Source organism: Schistocerca piceifrons, chromosome 8 (genome assembly GCF_021461385.2).
Source record: "Schistocerca piceifrons isolate TAMUIC-IGC-003096 chromosome 8, iqSchPice1.1, whole genome shotgun sequence".
NCBI classification, from domain to species: domain Eukaryota; kingdom Metazoa; phylum Arthropoda; class Insecta; order Orthoptera; family Acrididae; genus Schistocerca; species Schistocerca piceifrons.
This window is the reverse complement of record NC_060145.1, coordinates 406,787,415-406,805,021: the sequence shown is the minus strand read 5'-3', so window position 1 is coordinate 406,805,021 and position 17,607 is coordinate 406,787,415. Positions and strand designations below refer to the sequence as shown.

Genomic DNA, 17,607 nt, shown 5'->3' with positions numbered 1-17,607 from the left:
CCGCAAATACCTTAAAGAACGTCTTCAATAGAATGAAAGCGCAAGAACACAGATCAGTCGACACACTACTGAAGAGATTGTGAAAACTGGATGGGAAATCTTTCCTCATCCACCATACGGTCCTGATATGGCACTGCCAGAACTTCTATCTGTTCTGGCATTTAGAATAAGCTCATTGTGAGATTCCCTTTGAAGATGAGAAGGTCGTGAAAAGGTTCGTCCGTCAATCGCTTTGGAAGCAGGGCTGTGCGTTTTCCCACACTGGAATACATGCTGTTGTTAAAACATGGATCAAAACTGAGGAAATGGAAGGAGATTATACTGAAAAGTCAGAAATTAATCGTCAATGTTGTGATTTTCAGTTTACGTAGCTGCGTTTGAAATTGTTGACAAATACAAAAAAAGGAGGCATTACTTTTTGAGGGACCCTCATACAAGTAGGAAGCTGAGAAGAATGTCTTCGGTAGGTGAGGAGGGGAGTGGGGGGAAACAGACTTCCCACCTTACGCTCCACACTTCCTTGTCAGTCTTGCTATGTTTCATTATTCGCCTTTTATGGTCCCACTGTTTCTTTTGCCTGTTTATTTAAAGCAACAGAGCCAACGAGGAAACTATTAGTGAAAAGTCAATATAAAACATGCAGGCATCACATTCACATTAAAAGCACTAAAGGGACGGTAAGATCCTGCCATTTGTAATGTTTTAATTCAATAAAACGAAAAGTATATCTTGACGAAAAAACGCATTTGAGTAGTGGCACGCACAGTGGCAGTATTAATACCATATTTCTGAACTTGCTTGCACAATACCATACACACTCAATTGGAGAATTTGACTGATATTGTTTCGAAAGTATCAATGCACTGTAGGGGTTACACTATTTAATATGTTTATGTCACCCCAAACTCTTCAAGTCTTCCAAAGTTACTATGTTGCGGTAAGTATGGAAAGATTCAAGTTAGATATAGTGGGAATTAGTGAAGTATGCTGACACGAAGAACAGGACTTTTGGTCAGCTCAGTACATGGTCGTCAATACAAAAGCAAATAGAGACATTGCAGTAGTTGGTCTAATTTATATAAATAAACATGTAAATGTTCGTTTGTTCAAAGTCATAAATCTACGAAAGTTTTCCACCGATTGCTTTGAAATTTTACCACAACATTGAATTCGAATGTGCGTGTGTTTTTATATATGTACTGGAGCCCCACAAGGTATATATATATATATATATATATATATATATATATATATATATATATATATATTCTATACTTAATAAATATAAATTGGCAATATTCTGTTTATGAGTATATCAAACAGATTTTATTACCAGTTTTTTCTCATATTTTTTAAACACAGAAAGATGTACTTTTTATTTGGTAGCATACTGTTTGTTAAACAGGGTGTCATTGTAATCTTCACTTTGAACAAATAGCTTCTAGAACATTTTGGGAAAACAGTAGTGGGTTATATAGAACTGAATGCGTGTGAAATCAGTCTGGAATCAAACGATTTGCGATCCGTATCTGTCTTTCTATGAACCTGTACTGCACGCATAGCATGTTTTTTGTTCCAAGAAGTGTTGTGCAACAAGCTCCCTTCTCTATAACAAATTGTATACTGTGTTTTTGTCAACCAAACTTCTTGTAAACAACCGTTTGATGAGAATTCGTCGAAATAAATATGCCAAATTTGAACTTCTACTGAAATGCTCCAGTCTCGTACAAGTAAGAACCCGGATGATGCTCATTATAGTGATGACTTATCTGAAATCATCCCCTAGACGCCGAAGCCAAATGGAGATAAGTATTCATATAACATCTTCTCTTAGTGCATCGAATAGTAAGTGCAATATTAGTGATACTTCACGGTAAATGATGACAGCTAAAACAGTTGCAGGATAAAAGATTTATTAAAATTCTTGACCACGGTTTCGGTATATATAAATCTACCTTCATCAGAAGTAAAATACCTAAAATTACATCCTGCAATGAAGATTAATAAAAAAATTGCCTTTGGCACAATTGTTTTATTAATCTCCATTGCAGGATGTAATTTTAGGTATTTTACTTCTGATATATACTTCTGATATATACTGAAACCGTGGTCAAGAATTTTAATAAATCTTCATCCTGCAACTGTTTTGGCTGTCATCATTTACCGTGAAGAATTTCAATAGTTGCTGTTTCAGCCATGTTTAAAATCTTGAAATTAGTGATACTCACTAGAAGTGCATGTATGAAATATTCGTAGTTTATCCAAGAGCGGATTGTTGTATAGTAACTGGCACCATAGTGAGTACTAGTCCGTCTCAATTACTTTGCAAGCGAACAAATCGAAGAAAAATGCACGGAAAGCATATTTCGAATCGGGCACCTTGCAAAATTCCATTATCTGATGTTCGTGATAGCATAGAAACCTTTACCACTCATATAATTTTAAAAGTTTCTCTCTCTCCTTCCAAACAGGCGCCGGAAGGCCCAACGGTACCGAAGGATCGCAGTATCATCCTCAGCTGATGGGCATCACTGGACGCAGATATGGAGAGGCATGTGGTCAGTACACCGTTCCATTTGTCGTTGTCAATTTTCGTGGCTGGAGCCGCTACTTCTCAGTCAAGTATCATTTTAACTGGCCTCAAAAGGGCTGTGTGCACCCCACTTGCCAACAGCGCTCGGCAGACTCGGACTGTTACGCATCCAAGGGCTAGCCAAGCCTGATAACGCTTAACTCCGGGGATCTGACGAGAACCGGTGTTAACCACTGCGGCAAGGTCGTTTATCTAATGGTTTGGGACACCATCTGTTTCATTTCCTGTTCCTACAGTATATTTGAAAGAGGGGAGATGGTCCTTAAAATACGTCGCTCATTGTGGGCAAATGAAGGAGAATAATGCACTCTTGGTGGAATTGTTTACTTGCTTCAACAAGGACGGATCCAATTATGATTGATAACTTAGAAGAGCAGCTGAACGGAATGAATAGTGTCTTGAAAGGAGGATATAAGATGAACATCAACAAAAGCAAAACGAGAATAATGGAATGCAGTCGAATTAAGTCGGGGGATGCTGAGGGAATTAGATTAGGAAACGAGGCACTTAAAGTAGTAAAGGAGTTTTGCTATTTGGGGACCAAAATAACTGATGATGGTCGAAGTAGAGAGGATATAAAATGTAGAATGGCTATGGCAAGGAAAGCGTTTCTGAAGAAGAGAAATTTTTTTAACATCGAGTATAGATGTAAGTTTCAGGAAGTCGTTTCTGAAAGTATTTGTATGGAGCGTAGCCATGTATGGAAGTGAAAAATGGACGATAACTAGTTTGGACAAGAAGAGAATAGAAGCTTTCGAAATGTGGTGCTATAGAAGAATGCTGAAGATTAGATGGGTAGATCATATAACTAATGAGGAGGTATTGAATAGGATTGTGGAGAAGTTTGTGGCACAATTTGACTAGAAGAAGGGATCGGCTGGTAGTACATGTTCTGAGGCATCAAGGGATCACCAGTTTAGTATTGGAGGGAAGCGTAGAGGGTAAAAATCGTAGAGGGAGACCAAGAGATGAATACACTATACAGATTCAGAAGCATGTAGGTTGCAGTAGGTACTGGGAGATGAAGAAGCTTGCACAGGATAGAGTAGCATGGAGAGCTGCATCAAACCAGTCGCAGGACTGAAGACCACAACAACAACAACTAATATCTTGTTCGCTTCTCGTCGTGGTACGGACCTGGACAACGGTCCTCCGGCGTTGAGGAAGCTGCTGCTGCGTGGAATGGCGACCTTGGTGAGGATGTCGCCGCCAGGGGCGGGCCTGTGCTGACGCCGGACGTCGTGGTAGTCTGGTCCCGGGCCCGCACTCCTCCTGGGGTCGCTGCTGGCTGCAGGCTGTTGCTGTTGCTGTTGTGGTTGTTGCTGCTGCTGCTGCTGCGGTGACTGGTGCCTCTGTTGCTGATGCTCTTGCTGTTGTAGCTGGTGCTGTGGTAACTGGTGCCTCTGGTTCTGATGATGCGTCTGTGGTAACTGTGGCTTCTGCTGGTGCTTTTGTTGCTGCCCATCCTGTTGTTGGTGCTGATGCGGTGGTGTTGGTGCTGGTAACTTACGAGTTTGCTCCTGTTGCGTCTTCGACTGCGACTGTTGTTTCTTTCCGGACTTCTGCGGCGGTGGTATCTCCTCTGAGGACAGGACCTGAAACACATTTATTAAACCTAAAGTGCCCCGTTTCTTCAAATGTACAGGGTGTAGGGAGAGACAACCTCTTATAGGCTGCCTCGAACCTGAAATGGATACGCATAGCCTACCTATTCTGTGCCGTGAAAAAAGCCCCGCACGAAGACGACCCTTTGTAAAGTTTAGCTGATACAAAAGCAATTAATATGCATCTATCGTCTAAAGTCCGTTTTAAAGGACCATCTTCCTTGTCTCAGTCGACTGCTCATGGCGAGTGAGTCTGGTGCAGCGCCCCTGGCGCCTTATTCCTTCTAAAATATGGCCCTTACAAAGCTTTTTCGTGCTCAGTTCACACCAATCTTGAATATGGTACATTTGTATCCTCAAACTCCCATTATCATCGTAGTGTGCTGGATTCGTGAACACCTTCCGCACTGTATAGTTCAAGCATGTCGCTTCTAACCATTTTCGAATGAAAACAGAATTTGAGTCGGAAATTATAATAACTTCGTCATTAGTTTGGTGCAAAAACTTGGGGAGTTTATCAACACCGACCGTTGCGGGTATCTTTTTAAGCGCTTCTTTGATAGTTTCCGGTTTAATTCCGTCCTCATGCAATAAAAAATAGATTTTTTGCATGTATGCTGTCCAACCAACCTGTTACGAGTGGCCGTTTTTGGTTCCACATCAGCGACAGAACTACATGTGCTGTCTGCTTTGCAGTTTGGCACCTGAACGATAGAAGATTATGAAGAACTATTAGTTTTGCGAAAGATTGGAATATAGTAACAGAATACTTTGATTGTGGAGTTTATTAATGACTAAAGCAAAATTAACAGTGAATGCTCTTGACGAAGGTCATATGGTAAATTGTACACACACATGAGAACTGAAAGAAGGGGAGACGTGTGTTCCAAATATTTAAAAATACATGCATCAATGTGCTCGAGAAAATATGTACTTACAAACACATCAAACAATATTTAGAAGGCAGTAGACAGCGCTCTTTCACTTCAATCTTTGTGTCTTGTTCTCTTTCTAATAAGTGCCAAATAACACCTAAAATTTATTTTTCGTTAAGTGCATCTGTCATTGCTGAAACAAATTTAATTACAAATCGTTTATCTAGAGTTTCGTCTTACAACGCCGTCATCAGACGTTATTAACCGTAGTCTAGGCACTGTCAAGATTTGGAAAGAAGGACAAATTCCAGAAAAACTGAAAGATGTTTTAGTTCATCCAATATATAAAAAAGGAGATCGTCTGATTTACAACAACTGCAGGGGAATATCATTACTCACCTCTGCACGCAAAATACAAACATAGTTTCATCAAGACCACAACTACATCTGGAATAAATTATTAAATTATTGATGATGCACAAGGTGGCTTTAGAAGAAATAGATCAACAGTAAGTGAAAAATACTTTCACTGTACAAATTCTACTTGAAAAGGAATTTGAATAAGCTCAGAGTGTGACATTCTTTTCATAGACTTTATAAAGGCAATTGATACTGCTAACGGAAACTAATATGGAATCCCAGACAAATTAATGTAGCTGGTGTAAAAGTGCATTCAGAATAAAATTATAGAGTCAAAGTACAAAACACTCTCAAAGAAATGTTCTTTGTTACTTCAGAAGTCAAACAAGGAGGTGCTTTGTCACCATCATTTTTCTTGTTGAACAAATCTTTACGAAAATAAAATCATTGCTTAGTGGCTTATGCACCTGCCTAGAAAGCAGGAGACCTGGGTTCGATTCCTGGCCTTGGTACAAATATTCACTCCCTTTCAGTCTACATAAATAAAGTCATATCTGTATCAGACCCATAAAGTTCCTGAAACTTTGTCATTTCATTTGTATAAGAACCTCCATTTACATTCAATGCTGAGGTGCTATTTCAGAACATGGAGAGTCTTGGCAATTCCTTCTTTTTAAATTAACACACACCGTTATCTGACTATATTGTTCTTTATTTAATTATTGCCCAGGTTTCGACGTTGTATGCCATTTTCAAGTTAATTTTGTCATTAACACGTATTGCAGGACATCAAGCTCAAAATTCGCCACAAATTAGAAAAAAATGACAGATGTAAAATCATCATCTTGTAAAACGTTCAGTAAATAATAGTGGAAACAAGTCATATTTAATAAAAACAGGTTGACGTTGATATGTAGAAGATGGACATATGTCCTTTGACACAAGATCATGTGCTCATCTTTTATATACCAGAGTAAATCTATTTTTATTAAATATGACGTGCTCCCACTATCATTTACTGACCTTTCTACAAGATGATGATTTTACATCTGTCATTTTATGGCGAGTGAATATTTTTCCTAATTTATGGCCAGTTTTGAGCTTGATGTGCTACATTACGTGTTAATGACATAAACATAACTTGAAATTGGCATAAAAGGTCGAAACCTGGGTCGTAATTAAATAAAGAACAATACAGTGAAACAGCAGTGTGTTCATTTAAAAATTTTTTGTGACTGTTGCTCGGCAACATCAAAAACAGTTTGTTTGGTAATTCTGTTTGTGTCTAAGGAGGAATTTGGATTGAGAAGGGAGGCGTGTCAGGATAATCTGTGCATTTGTGTGATCCGCTGCGCTGAGGTGGCTTAGTGGCTAACGCACATGTCCAATAAGCACGATTCCCGGCCTTGGTACAAATTTTCACTAACCGGTTCAGTCTATATGCATAAAACCATTATACAGGGTGGTCCATTGATCGTGACTGGGCCAAATATCTCACGAAATAAGCGTCAAACGAAAAAACTACAAAGAACGAAACTTGTCTAGCTTGAAGGGGGAAACCATATGGCGCTATGGTTGGCTCGCTAGATGGCGCTGCCATAGGTCAAACGGATATTAACTGCGTTTTTTAAAAATAGGAACACCCATTTATTATTACATATTCGTGTAGTACGTAAAGAAATATGAATGTTTTAGTTGGACCACTTTTTTCGCTTTGTGATAGATGGCGCTGTAATAGTCACAAACATATAGCTCACAATTTTAGATGAATAGTTGGTAACAGGTAGGTTTTTTAAATTAAAATACAGAACGTAGGTACGTTTGAACATTTTATTTCGGTTGTTCCAATGTGATACATGTACCTTTGTGAAATTATCATTTCTGAGAACGCTTGCTGTTACACCGTGAGTACCTGTAAATACTACATTAATGCAATAAATGCTCAAAATAATGTCCGTCGACCTCAATGCATTTGGCAATACGTGTAACGACATTCCTCTCAACAGCGAGTAGTTCGCCTTCCGTAATGTTCGCACATGCATTGACAATGCGCTGATGCAATTGTCAGGCGTTGTCGGTGGATCACGATTTCACGTATCCTTTAACTTTCCCCTCAGAAAGAAATCCGGGGACGTCAGATCCGGTGAACGTGCGGGCCAAGGTATGATGATTCGACGACCAATTCACCTGTCATGAAATATGCTATTCAGTACCGCTTCAACCGCACGCGTGCTACGTGCCGGACATCCATCATGTTGGAAATACATCGCCATTCTGTAATGCAGTGAAACATCTTGTAGTAACATCGGTAGAACATTACGTAGGAAATGAGCATACATTGCACCATTTAGATTGCCATCGATAAATGGGGGCCAATTATCCTTCCACCCATAATGCCGCACCACACATTAACCCGCCAAGGTCGCTGATGTTCCACTTGTCGCAGTCATCGTGGATTTTGCGTTGCCCAGTAGTGCATATTATGCCGGTTTACGTTACTGTTGTTGGTGAATGACGCTTCGTCGCTAAATAGAACGCGTGCAAAAAATCTGTTATCGTCCAGTAATTTCTCTTGTGCCCAGTGGCAGAACTGAACACGACGTTCAAAGTCGTCGCCATGCAATTCCTAGTGCATAGAAATGTGATACGGGTGCAATCGATGTTGATGTAGCATTCTCAACACCGACGTTTTTGAGATTCTCGATTCTCGCTCAATTTGTCGGCTACTGATGTGCGGATTAGCCGCGACAGCAGGTAAAATACCTACTTGGGCATCATCATTTGTTGCTGGTCGTGGTTGACGTTTCACATATGGCTGAACACTTCCTGTTTGCTTAAATAACGTAACTATGCAGCGAACGGTCCGGACACTTGGATGATGTCGTCCAGGATAGCGAGCAGCATACATAGCACACGCCCGTTGGGCATTTTGATCACAATAGCCATACATCAATACGGTATCGACGTTTTCCGCAATTGGTAAACGGTCCATTTCAACTCAGGTAATGTGTCACGAAGCAAATACTTATACGTTTGTGACTATTACAGCGCCATCTATCACAAAGCGAAAAATGTGATCCAACTAAAAGATTCACATTTCTTTACGTACTACACGAATATGTAATAATAAATGGGGGTCCCTATTTAAAAAGAAACGCAGTTGATATCCGTTTGACCTATAGCAGCGCCATCTAGCGGGCGAACCATAGCGCCGTCTGGTTGCCCTCTTCAAGGTAGAAGAGTTTCGTTCTTTGTAGTTTTTTCGTTTGACGCTTATTTCGTGAGATATTTGGCCCGGTCACTATCAATGGACCACCCTGTATATAAGTGTAATGCAGCTATCATTTAGACTGAGAAAGAGTACAAAAGATCTCCATGAGACCCTACCTCCATGTCGTGCTGCACGAGCAACAGAGTCTGCGGCCTCACTGCACAGCATGAGAGCTGGCCGATGCAGGACGATAATTCCGGCTAAGGGGACTGAGTGGAGCCGGACAATCCAAGCCAAGACACGCTGCTGGCTCCGTCTCCTCAAACTCCTTTATGGCCGCACATGGGGTCTGGACCCCTCCACCATCCTCCACACCTATAAATCCCTCATCCGCCCTCTACTCTGCTACGCCCATCCTGCCTGGATCTCCGCCCCTCCTACCTTTTACAAATGCCTTCAAATCCTTGAACCCCATGCTCTCCGCCTCGCCTATCGTATCCGTTTCCCCTCCCCCATGCGGCTCCTGTACGATCTTATTCCGTTCCCCCACCTCCTCCTCTTCCTCGAACGGATACGGATCCTATACACCTCCCGTAAACTATACACCTCCCTCACCCGCTTGTCTCTCCCATCCTCTCCCACCCCCGTCCACTGCCGCGCCTGTATTTCCACGTCCCACCTGCTCTCCATCTCTCCACCCTCCTTACTCTCTCCCAAGGTGACTTCCACCAGCTCCCCCTCCCTGATGATGCCCTCCTCCCCTCCGTCTACCCCTCCTATCAACTTTGATCCTCCCCTCGCACTTCCTGTGTCCTTTCCTTAGGGCCCCCTCTCTCCCTTCTCTCTCCTTCCCTCCATCCTCCCTTCCTCCCCCTCCCCCATGCTTCCCCAACCCCCTCCTACCTTCATTCCTCCCCTCATCTCCCCTGCATCTCTGCTCTTCCCTCCCCATCCTCCACCACCTTCCTCCCCTCTTGGCAGGTCCCCGGATTCCCACACTCTAAGTGGACATTCGCGCGTCAGAGATCTTCGCCATCAGTTTAGTGTCTGTGTCATCGTGATTGTGATTTAGTGTTTTTCACCGCCACGCTCCTCGTTCACTTGTACCGTCTCATTCGTCAGTGTTTGTGTGCAGTGCCTACAGTTTTTCGTGTGTTTTCGTCGAGTGTGAACGGCTTCATGTTTTTATTTATGGTATCTCCTGTTTTTTAACCACCGATTTGTTACTTTTCTGTCTCCTTTTTCTCTATTATTTTAATTCTTGTGGCTGAAGAGCGGAGTAGATGTACCCGCTGCCAGCCCGCCTTTGTATAAGGTGAACACCAATAAAGGAAAAAAAAAAAACTGAGTGGAGCACTATGGGCCCCAGTAGCATGGGAAGAAATACACAGCGACGGTGTACCTTGATGGCGTCTTCGCCGTCCTCGCTGGCGGAAGAGACGGAGGACCTCTTCTTGCGGGGCGGGCGGATGGGCGCCGGCAGCGGCGGCGCGGTGGTGTCCTGTGCGGGCGGCGGCGGCTCGCGGCCGGCGGCGGGGTCCGCGGGCTCCGAGGCGGCGGAGAGCGCGGAGGGCGCGGCCTCGCTGCTGCCGGCGACGCTGGAGGCGGCGGGCGCGTAGCTGACGCCGTCGAGCCGGCTAGTGGGCTGCCGCTCGCGGCCCGCGCCCTCGCGCTGCAGGTGCGCCACCAGCGCCTGGTACAGCGCCGCCGCCACCACCACCGCGTCCTCGGCGCGCTCGCACACGAAGCCGTGGCAGTCCAGCTGCCGCCGGCCGCCGCGCATCACCACCGCCAGCACGGGCGAGTGGCCCAGCCGCTCTGCGTACGCCCCTGCGGCAGACGCCACGCTGCTGCACTCGAGTACCAGGAAAGCTACCCACCAATACCACCACGCTGCGATCCCGGTCATCCAACCCCCAAAACAATTTCAGGAGAAATGTTTATTTAAAAATTTATATACACTACTGCCCATTAAAATTGCTTCACCAAGAAGAAATGCAGATGATAAACGGGAACTCATTGGAGAAATATATTATACTAGGACATGTCATTACATTTTCACGCAATTTGGGTGCATAGATCATGAGAAATCAGTAACCAGAACAACCACCTCTGGCAGTAATAACGGCCTTGACACGCCTGGGCATTGAGTCAAACAGAGCGTGGATGGCGTGTACAGGTACAGCTGCCCATCCAGCTTCAACACGATACCACAGTTCATCAAGAGTACTGACTGCCGTATTGTGACGAGCCAGTTGCTCGGCCACCATTGACCAGACGTTTTCAGTTGGTGAGAGATCTGGAGAATGTGCTGGCCAGGGCAGCAGTCGAACATTTTCTGTATCCAGAAAGGCCCGTACAGGACCTGCAACATGCGGTCGTGCATTATCCTACTGAAATGTAGGGTTTCGCAGGGATTGAATGAAGGGTACAGCCACGGGTCGTAACATATCTGAAATGTTTCGTCCACTGTACAAAGTGCCGTCAGTGCGAACAAGAGGTGACCGAGACGTGTAACCAATGGCACCCCATACCATCACGCCGGGTGACATGCCAGTATGGCGATGACGAATACACGCTTTCAATGTGCGTTCACCGCGATGTCACCAAACGCGAATGCGACCATCGTGATGCTGTAAGCAGAACCTGGATTCATCCGAAAAATTTACGGTTTGCCATTCGTGCACCCAGGTTCGTCGTTGAGTACACCATCGCAGGCGCTCCTGTCTGTGATGCAGCGTCAAGGGTAACCGCGGTCCTGGTCTCCGAGCTGATAGTCCATGCTGCTGCAAACGTCGTCGAACTGTTCGTGCAGATGGTTGTTGTCTTGCAAACGTCCCCATCTGTTGACATTCCAACCCTTGAACAGCGCGGTTGTGTGGGTAGGATCTTTTTTATATGAGATAGCGTACCTCCGCACACTGCATAGAAGCGACTGCTACAGAGGCATTTCGGAAATGTTAGAATTGTCAGCTGCTATTTCCCTAAAGCCTGACAGTTCATATCATCTGATCTTAATCTGTGTGACTTCTGGCTGGGGTGTTATTCGAAAGATGATGTGTTCAGTGCTCCAGTTCGAACGTAGTTGAACTGAAAGCATGCAATCCGCAAAACATCCTGAACGTGACTCCCGAGACGCTCCAATCTGTTGTGGAACATGCTGTTTCTCGATTTCAGCTTTTGTCAGAAGACGGTGGACAGTATATTGAACATATCTCACACCAGTCTTACGACAATTAGAAAGTGGTGTCATTTTGTTTTCAAGAGGTTTTTGGGCCCAGGACAATTAAATATGATGTAATTTTGCTTTTTTGGCCTCAGGACACTTAAAAACCGACTTTTCCCGTCCGACAAGGTTGACTACCGAACTTGCGCAGTGGCGTATATTGAGCAGTACTGATGGTGCTACGCGTAACTCAAACCATAGCCGTTGTATAGCGATTCATCTATCACATGTAGCCGACTCCATACAGGTTAAGATCATCATTTATTGGTAAATTTCGTTAATTATTTTGTTCCGTGACGTTTTCCATTGCGACAATAATACGCTGTTCAAATTTGAGGTCATTCCGAACAGTCGTTCTCTATCTAAAGCATTTTGAAACTGGAATTTTAACTGTGGACACCCTGTATGTATACTGCCTGACAAAAACGTGAACCACCTAAGGGGGGGGGGGAGAGGAGGAGAAGGAAGTGCAGTGGAGCTTCACGGGTTGATAGGGCGTGAGATGTTATTTCAAATATCGAGTCAAATTTACAAAGAACTTCGCACTATGAACACACTTGTCAATATGATGTTGCATTCCCTCTGGCCTGGATGGGTGAACTGATTCGATAGCGAAGGGTGTCACAGCCTTTGCATTCACCTCTGAGGCAAGCTGGCCCACGGCTGTTGTAAGTGGTCTTGGACATCCTGAATACTGGTACTGGGATTGGGTTACCCCACTGGTTCCACTCAAGTTTTATCGGGGACAGATCTACGGATCTTGCTGGCCGAAGGAGTACCTCAGCATCACACAGACAATTAACAGAGATACGCGCCATGTGTGGACGAGCATTGTTCTCTTGAAAATGGTGCCACCAGACTGCCTATATTACGCTCTTCTGCAGTAGTGCTGCATTTTATGCGATACTTATCGGATAGGACTGAAGGAGGACAGCAAAAAAAGTCAAAGAAGTGACTGCTCATTTTCTACACACATCAAAAATAGTTTTGCATAACCTCGGTTCCGAGAGATCCGGAACCTGTAAAGAAAATTTGAATAGAGGTCAACATAAGCATCATTTCCACCCTTTCTGTTGCTCATGAAAACCACACATTGCGTGTTGTACCACCATACAGCGAGACCTTCAGATGTGGTGGTCCAGATTGCTATACACACCGGGACCTCTAATACCCAATAGCACGTTCTCTTGCATTGATACATGCCTGTATTCGTCGTGGCATACTTCCACAAGTTCATCAAGGCACTGTTGGTCCAGATTGTCCTCAACGGCGATTCGGCGTAGATCCCTCAGTGTGGTTCGTGGGTCCATAAACAGCCCTTTTCAATCTATTCCAGGCATGTGCGATAGGGTATATGTCTGGAGAACATGCTGGCCACTCTAGTCGTGCGATGTCGATATACTGAAGGAAGTCATTCACAAGATGTCCAAGATGGGGGCGCGAATTGTCGTCCATGGAGACGAATGCCTCGCCAATATGCTGCCGATATGCTTGCACTATCGGTCGGCGGATGGCATTTACGTATTGTACAGCCGTTACGACGCTTTCCATGACCACCAGCGGCGTACGTTGGCCGCACATAATGCCACCCCCAAACATTAGCGAACCTCTATTTGCTGCACTCGCTGGACAGTGTGCCTAAGACGTTCAGCCTGACCAGGTTGCCTCCAAACAAGTCTCCGACGATCGTCTGGTTGAAGGCATATGCGACACTCATCGGTGAAAAGAGCGTGATGCCAAGCCCGAGCGGTCCATTAGGCATGTTGCTGGGACCATCTTTACCGCGCTGCATGGTGTCCTAGTTGGAAAGCTGGTAGTCGCCATGGACGTCGGGAGTGAAGTTCTGCATCATGCAACCTATTGCGCACAGTTTGAGTCGTACCAGGATTTCCTGTGGCTGCACGAAAAGCATTATTCAACATGGTGGCGTTGCTGTCAGGGTTCCTCCGAGCTATAATCTGTAGGAAGCGGTCATCCACTGCAGTAGTAGCCCTTGGGCGGCCTGAGTGAGGCATGTCATCGACAGTTCCTGTCTCTCTGTATCTCCTCCATGTCCGAACAACATCGCTTTGGTTCACTCCGAGACGCCTGGAGACTTCCCTTGTTTAGAGTCCTTCCTGGCACAAAGTAACAATGCGGGTGCGATCGAACCGCGGTATTGATCGTCTAGGCATGGTCGAACTACAGACAACACGAGCCGTGTACCTCCTTCCTGGTGGAATGACTGGAACAGATCCGTTGTCGGACTCCCTCCGTCTAACAGGCGCTGCTCATGCACGGTTGTTTACATCTTTGGGATGGTTTAGTGACATCTCTGAACAATCCAAGGGGCTGTGTCTGTGATACAACATCAGGAGTTCTGGGAAGCGGGGTGATGGAAAGCTTTTTTTGGTGTGTGTACGATGGCGAGAGAGTGTCGCGGGTACGACATGAGAGTTAGGGTGGAGATCTTTTCACGACATTTGAATCTACAAATGTCTCTTCTGAATGCGAAAATATTTTTTTCCTCCATCTTACATAGGGAGAAATGACCATCGTAAAAGATAAAGACTAATCGGAGCTCACGCGGTAAGATTTATGTGTTCGTTTTTCCTTGTGCGTATGGAGAGTGCGACGATAGAGAAACAGTTTGCAAGTGGTTCGATGAACTCTCTGCTAAGTGTGAATTGCAGACTAGTGATGTAGATGTAAGAGGTCTAGTTACCTTACGTAACGTGAGAGGCAATGTCTGGACTATCACATTAACACACTGTCGATCGCCTGGTTGAAGCACGACAAGCAGTGAGTACAGGCACCATGACAAATTTTCTTTCCGGGACTCATAGTTTTCACACAGCTTTATTCAACTGTGAAATTTGGAAATTTATATATGTCAAAGTATAAACGCTTTCACTATTAGCCGACATGTGCGTCCAGGGAGAATTCAGTAAGTGTTAACATCTAAAAAGTTTTATATCGTTTATTTTTCTCTCTCAGTTGCTCAATTTTTTACGATCATGTAAATCATGCAGTTGCGTAAGTAATGCGTCGTGTCCACACAGGAATTTCGCATCAGGGTAGTCTCATTCTGGTGTATCTGATATTACAGTTAATACAGTACTCTGATGGGTAGTTCGTGCATAGATGCTAGTAGGACGAGCTGAAGCACATAGAAGGCAATTTAGGTTGTCAAAGTAAGTTCATAAACATACATACCATTGGCGGTAAATGATTAGAGTTGAAATTCTCTCTGACAGGTGGAACGGCCACCAGACTGTATTAGTGCTAGCCGTGTTTAGTGTTCTTACCAGGCCTGGTTGGGTAAACGAAATCTATTCCAAAAATCTCAGAACTTTCTCCACAAAATTTTTCTACGCTTACCTTTTACGTATTGTGCATGTCTCCTTCGAAATACTCTCCTCCACAATGGATACACCACTCCCAACGCCGCCTCTAATTCCGGAAGCAGTCTTGGTACGCCTCTTGCTGGATCGCGCGAAGTGCTGTCTGCGAATTTTCTTTTATCTCGTCTGTCGTTTGAACGGGGTTTCAAACCTTGGTCTCCAGGGCACGGGTCTGGAGAGTCGGAGGATGAGACAGTCCAGTGATTTCTTTTTTTGTGCAGCAGTCACGCCCTAACAGGGATGAATGTGCGGGTGCGTTATCGTGATGCAAGAACCATGAACTGTTTCGCCACATTTCAGACCATTTCCTTCTCACATTTTTACGGCATGAGTCGCAACACGTCCCCATAGTATCATCGGTTACCAGTTTGTCCCTGTGGCACTAATTCACGATGAACTAATCCTTTAAATTCGAAGAAAACTATCATCATGGCTTCGACATTTGACCAGATCTGACGACCTGCGTTTGGTTTTGGAGAACGTTTTCCGACCCATTTTGAAAACTGAATCTTGGTTCAACACCATAGCCGCAGACCCCCATCTGATCACCAGTTATGATTCTCTTAAGGGATATCTCTTTCTCATTTGCGCCATCCAAAAACTCTTCACAGATTGCGAGGTGAAGGTTTTTCATAAGCAGCGTGACGAACTCGGCGGCAGTACGATACATTCCAAGATGCTGTGTCAGGATGTCATGACATGATCCAACTGAAATGTTACATTTTTCTGCAATCCCTTGGACTGTCAGCCTTCGATTGGCACCCACAATTTCGTTGACTTTTCTTTCATGAGCATCATCGGTAGACGTCAAAGAGCGTCCTGAACGAGGATCATCTTTAACTACCGTCCTACCATTTTTAAACCGTGTGAACCATTCGTAACACCGAGCACGGCTTAATCACTCATCGCCGTAGGCTTCCTTCATCATCTGATGCGGCTTTGTAAAAGTTTTCTTGAGCTTCACGCAAAATTTAATGCAGCGCGTTGCTCCTCCAACTATGCCATCTTCAAATTCTCAAACTGTGCGACGCAACATTCTACTCAATACAGCACAGCAACCGACAGACATTCAACAATGAAACTTCCGGCATTTAAAAATTTAACATAGGCGTGTGCAGGGATGCCAACCGCATTTCACTCCAACACACACCATTGGCGCGAAATTACGAATGTTCCGGGATTTTTTAAACAGATCTCGTATGAGGGGAGTGAACGGAGTCAGATGTTGAGTTATTACCACGAATGACACGGAGAAGCCGCGTGCTTGTGTGCGACAGTGTTAACACCGTGCGTAAGATTTTGAAATGGGCCTCATTGTGAGTCTCCATTAGGCCGAATGGTCGAATCATGCAGTATTCAGAGTTTTGGGGCATTAGGATGAGAGAGTGGACCGGTGTTCGACTGCACTGAAACTTGAGGGAAGATTCTGGTTGATCATACGGCACTGAACAGAAGGGAGTATGGCCGTATTGTGCAACGAGCATATCATAACGTCTTCACGTCTGCGTCTGCCATCCGAGAACATGTAATACACCCGTTAAAAGATTCTGCATTATTCGGTACCACTGGAGACTAGCAGCAGGCAGACTATTTTGCGTTTGTGATTCGTGGATTTGGCTATTGCTCATAATGTCCTGTATCCGTCATGATGCATCCTATTTACTCCAGATTACTTCTTGCGAAGAGGCCAACCTTACACTTCGAGTGGGCTCCTGCAATAATTTTCGAAGAAAGCGCTTAGTAAAATTTCGGATGATGTTTTATGCCTACCTTCGAGTTTAAACATGCGCAGTGTGGGCCAGAAATCACGAAAGTGTCATAAGTGTGAATAACATTTTTATTTATTTTCTTCTCCTTTCTTGTGTTTCATATTCTGACAGAGGAAGGCGGGGAGACAGACCATCCTTCAAGCATATGAAATGTCAGTCGAAACTAACAAAAAATGAAGAAGTTTTTCGCAGTTATAGCAGCTCCGCGAATTTTTGCCTACGCTGTTTCTTCGCCAACACATCGAGAGCATACTGAAGCTACCACCAACTATAGTTGTTTGTGTAGTATACCTTTTCGAAATGAGACTTTTACGTAATCTGACATACCAGAAATTAAAAATTAATGGTAGTTCTGAATAGCAGTGTTCTACACGAGGACTATTTTGTAATCTTTCTGTTGATCTACTCATGTTAATTGCGAACATAATTGCTCGGTTTATAATCATTCTTTCTCAATTGAGGCTCTTAAGTCATTTTACTGCTAACACTCTGTGAAGAAGACTGTTGTTAGTGCAAACTTGTGCCGCTTGGTGACACTGCTTTTCACCGTGACGATCTTTGGCTCTGTGCATTGGCACCACATGCT

General features: G+C 44.2%; 1 protein-coding gene across 1 annotated transcript in view; it reads right to left on the bottom strand.

Moving 5' to 3' along the window:
* Window positions 1-17,607, bottom strand: part of LOC124712385 — a 719,796-nt gene that overhangs the window by 36,372 nt on the left and 665,817 nt on the right. Inside the window, exons 11-12 of the mRNA XM_047242681.1 lie at window positions 10,046-10,473; window positions 3,731-4,188 (exon numbers count right to left, since the gene is read on the bottom strand). Coding sequence (XP_047098637.1) covers window positions 3,731-4,188; window positions 10,046-10,473 — 886 coding nt within the window. The remainder of the gene's footprint in view (window positions 1-3,730; window positions 4,189-10,045; window positions 10,474-17,607) is intronic.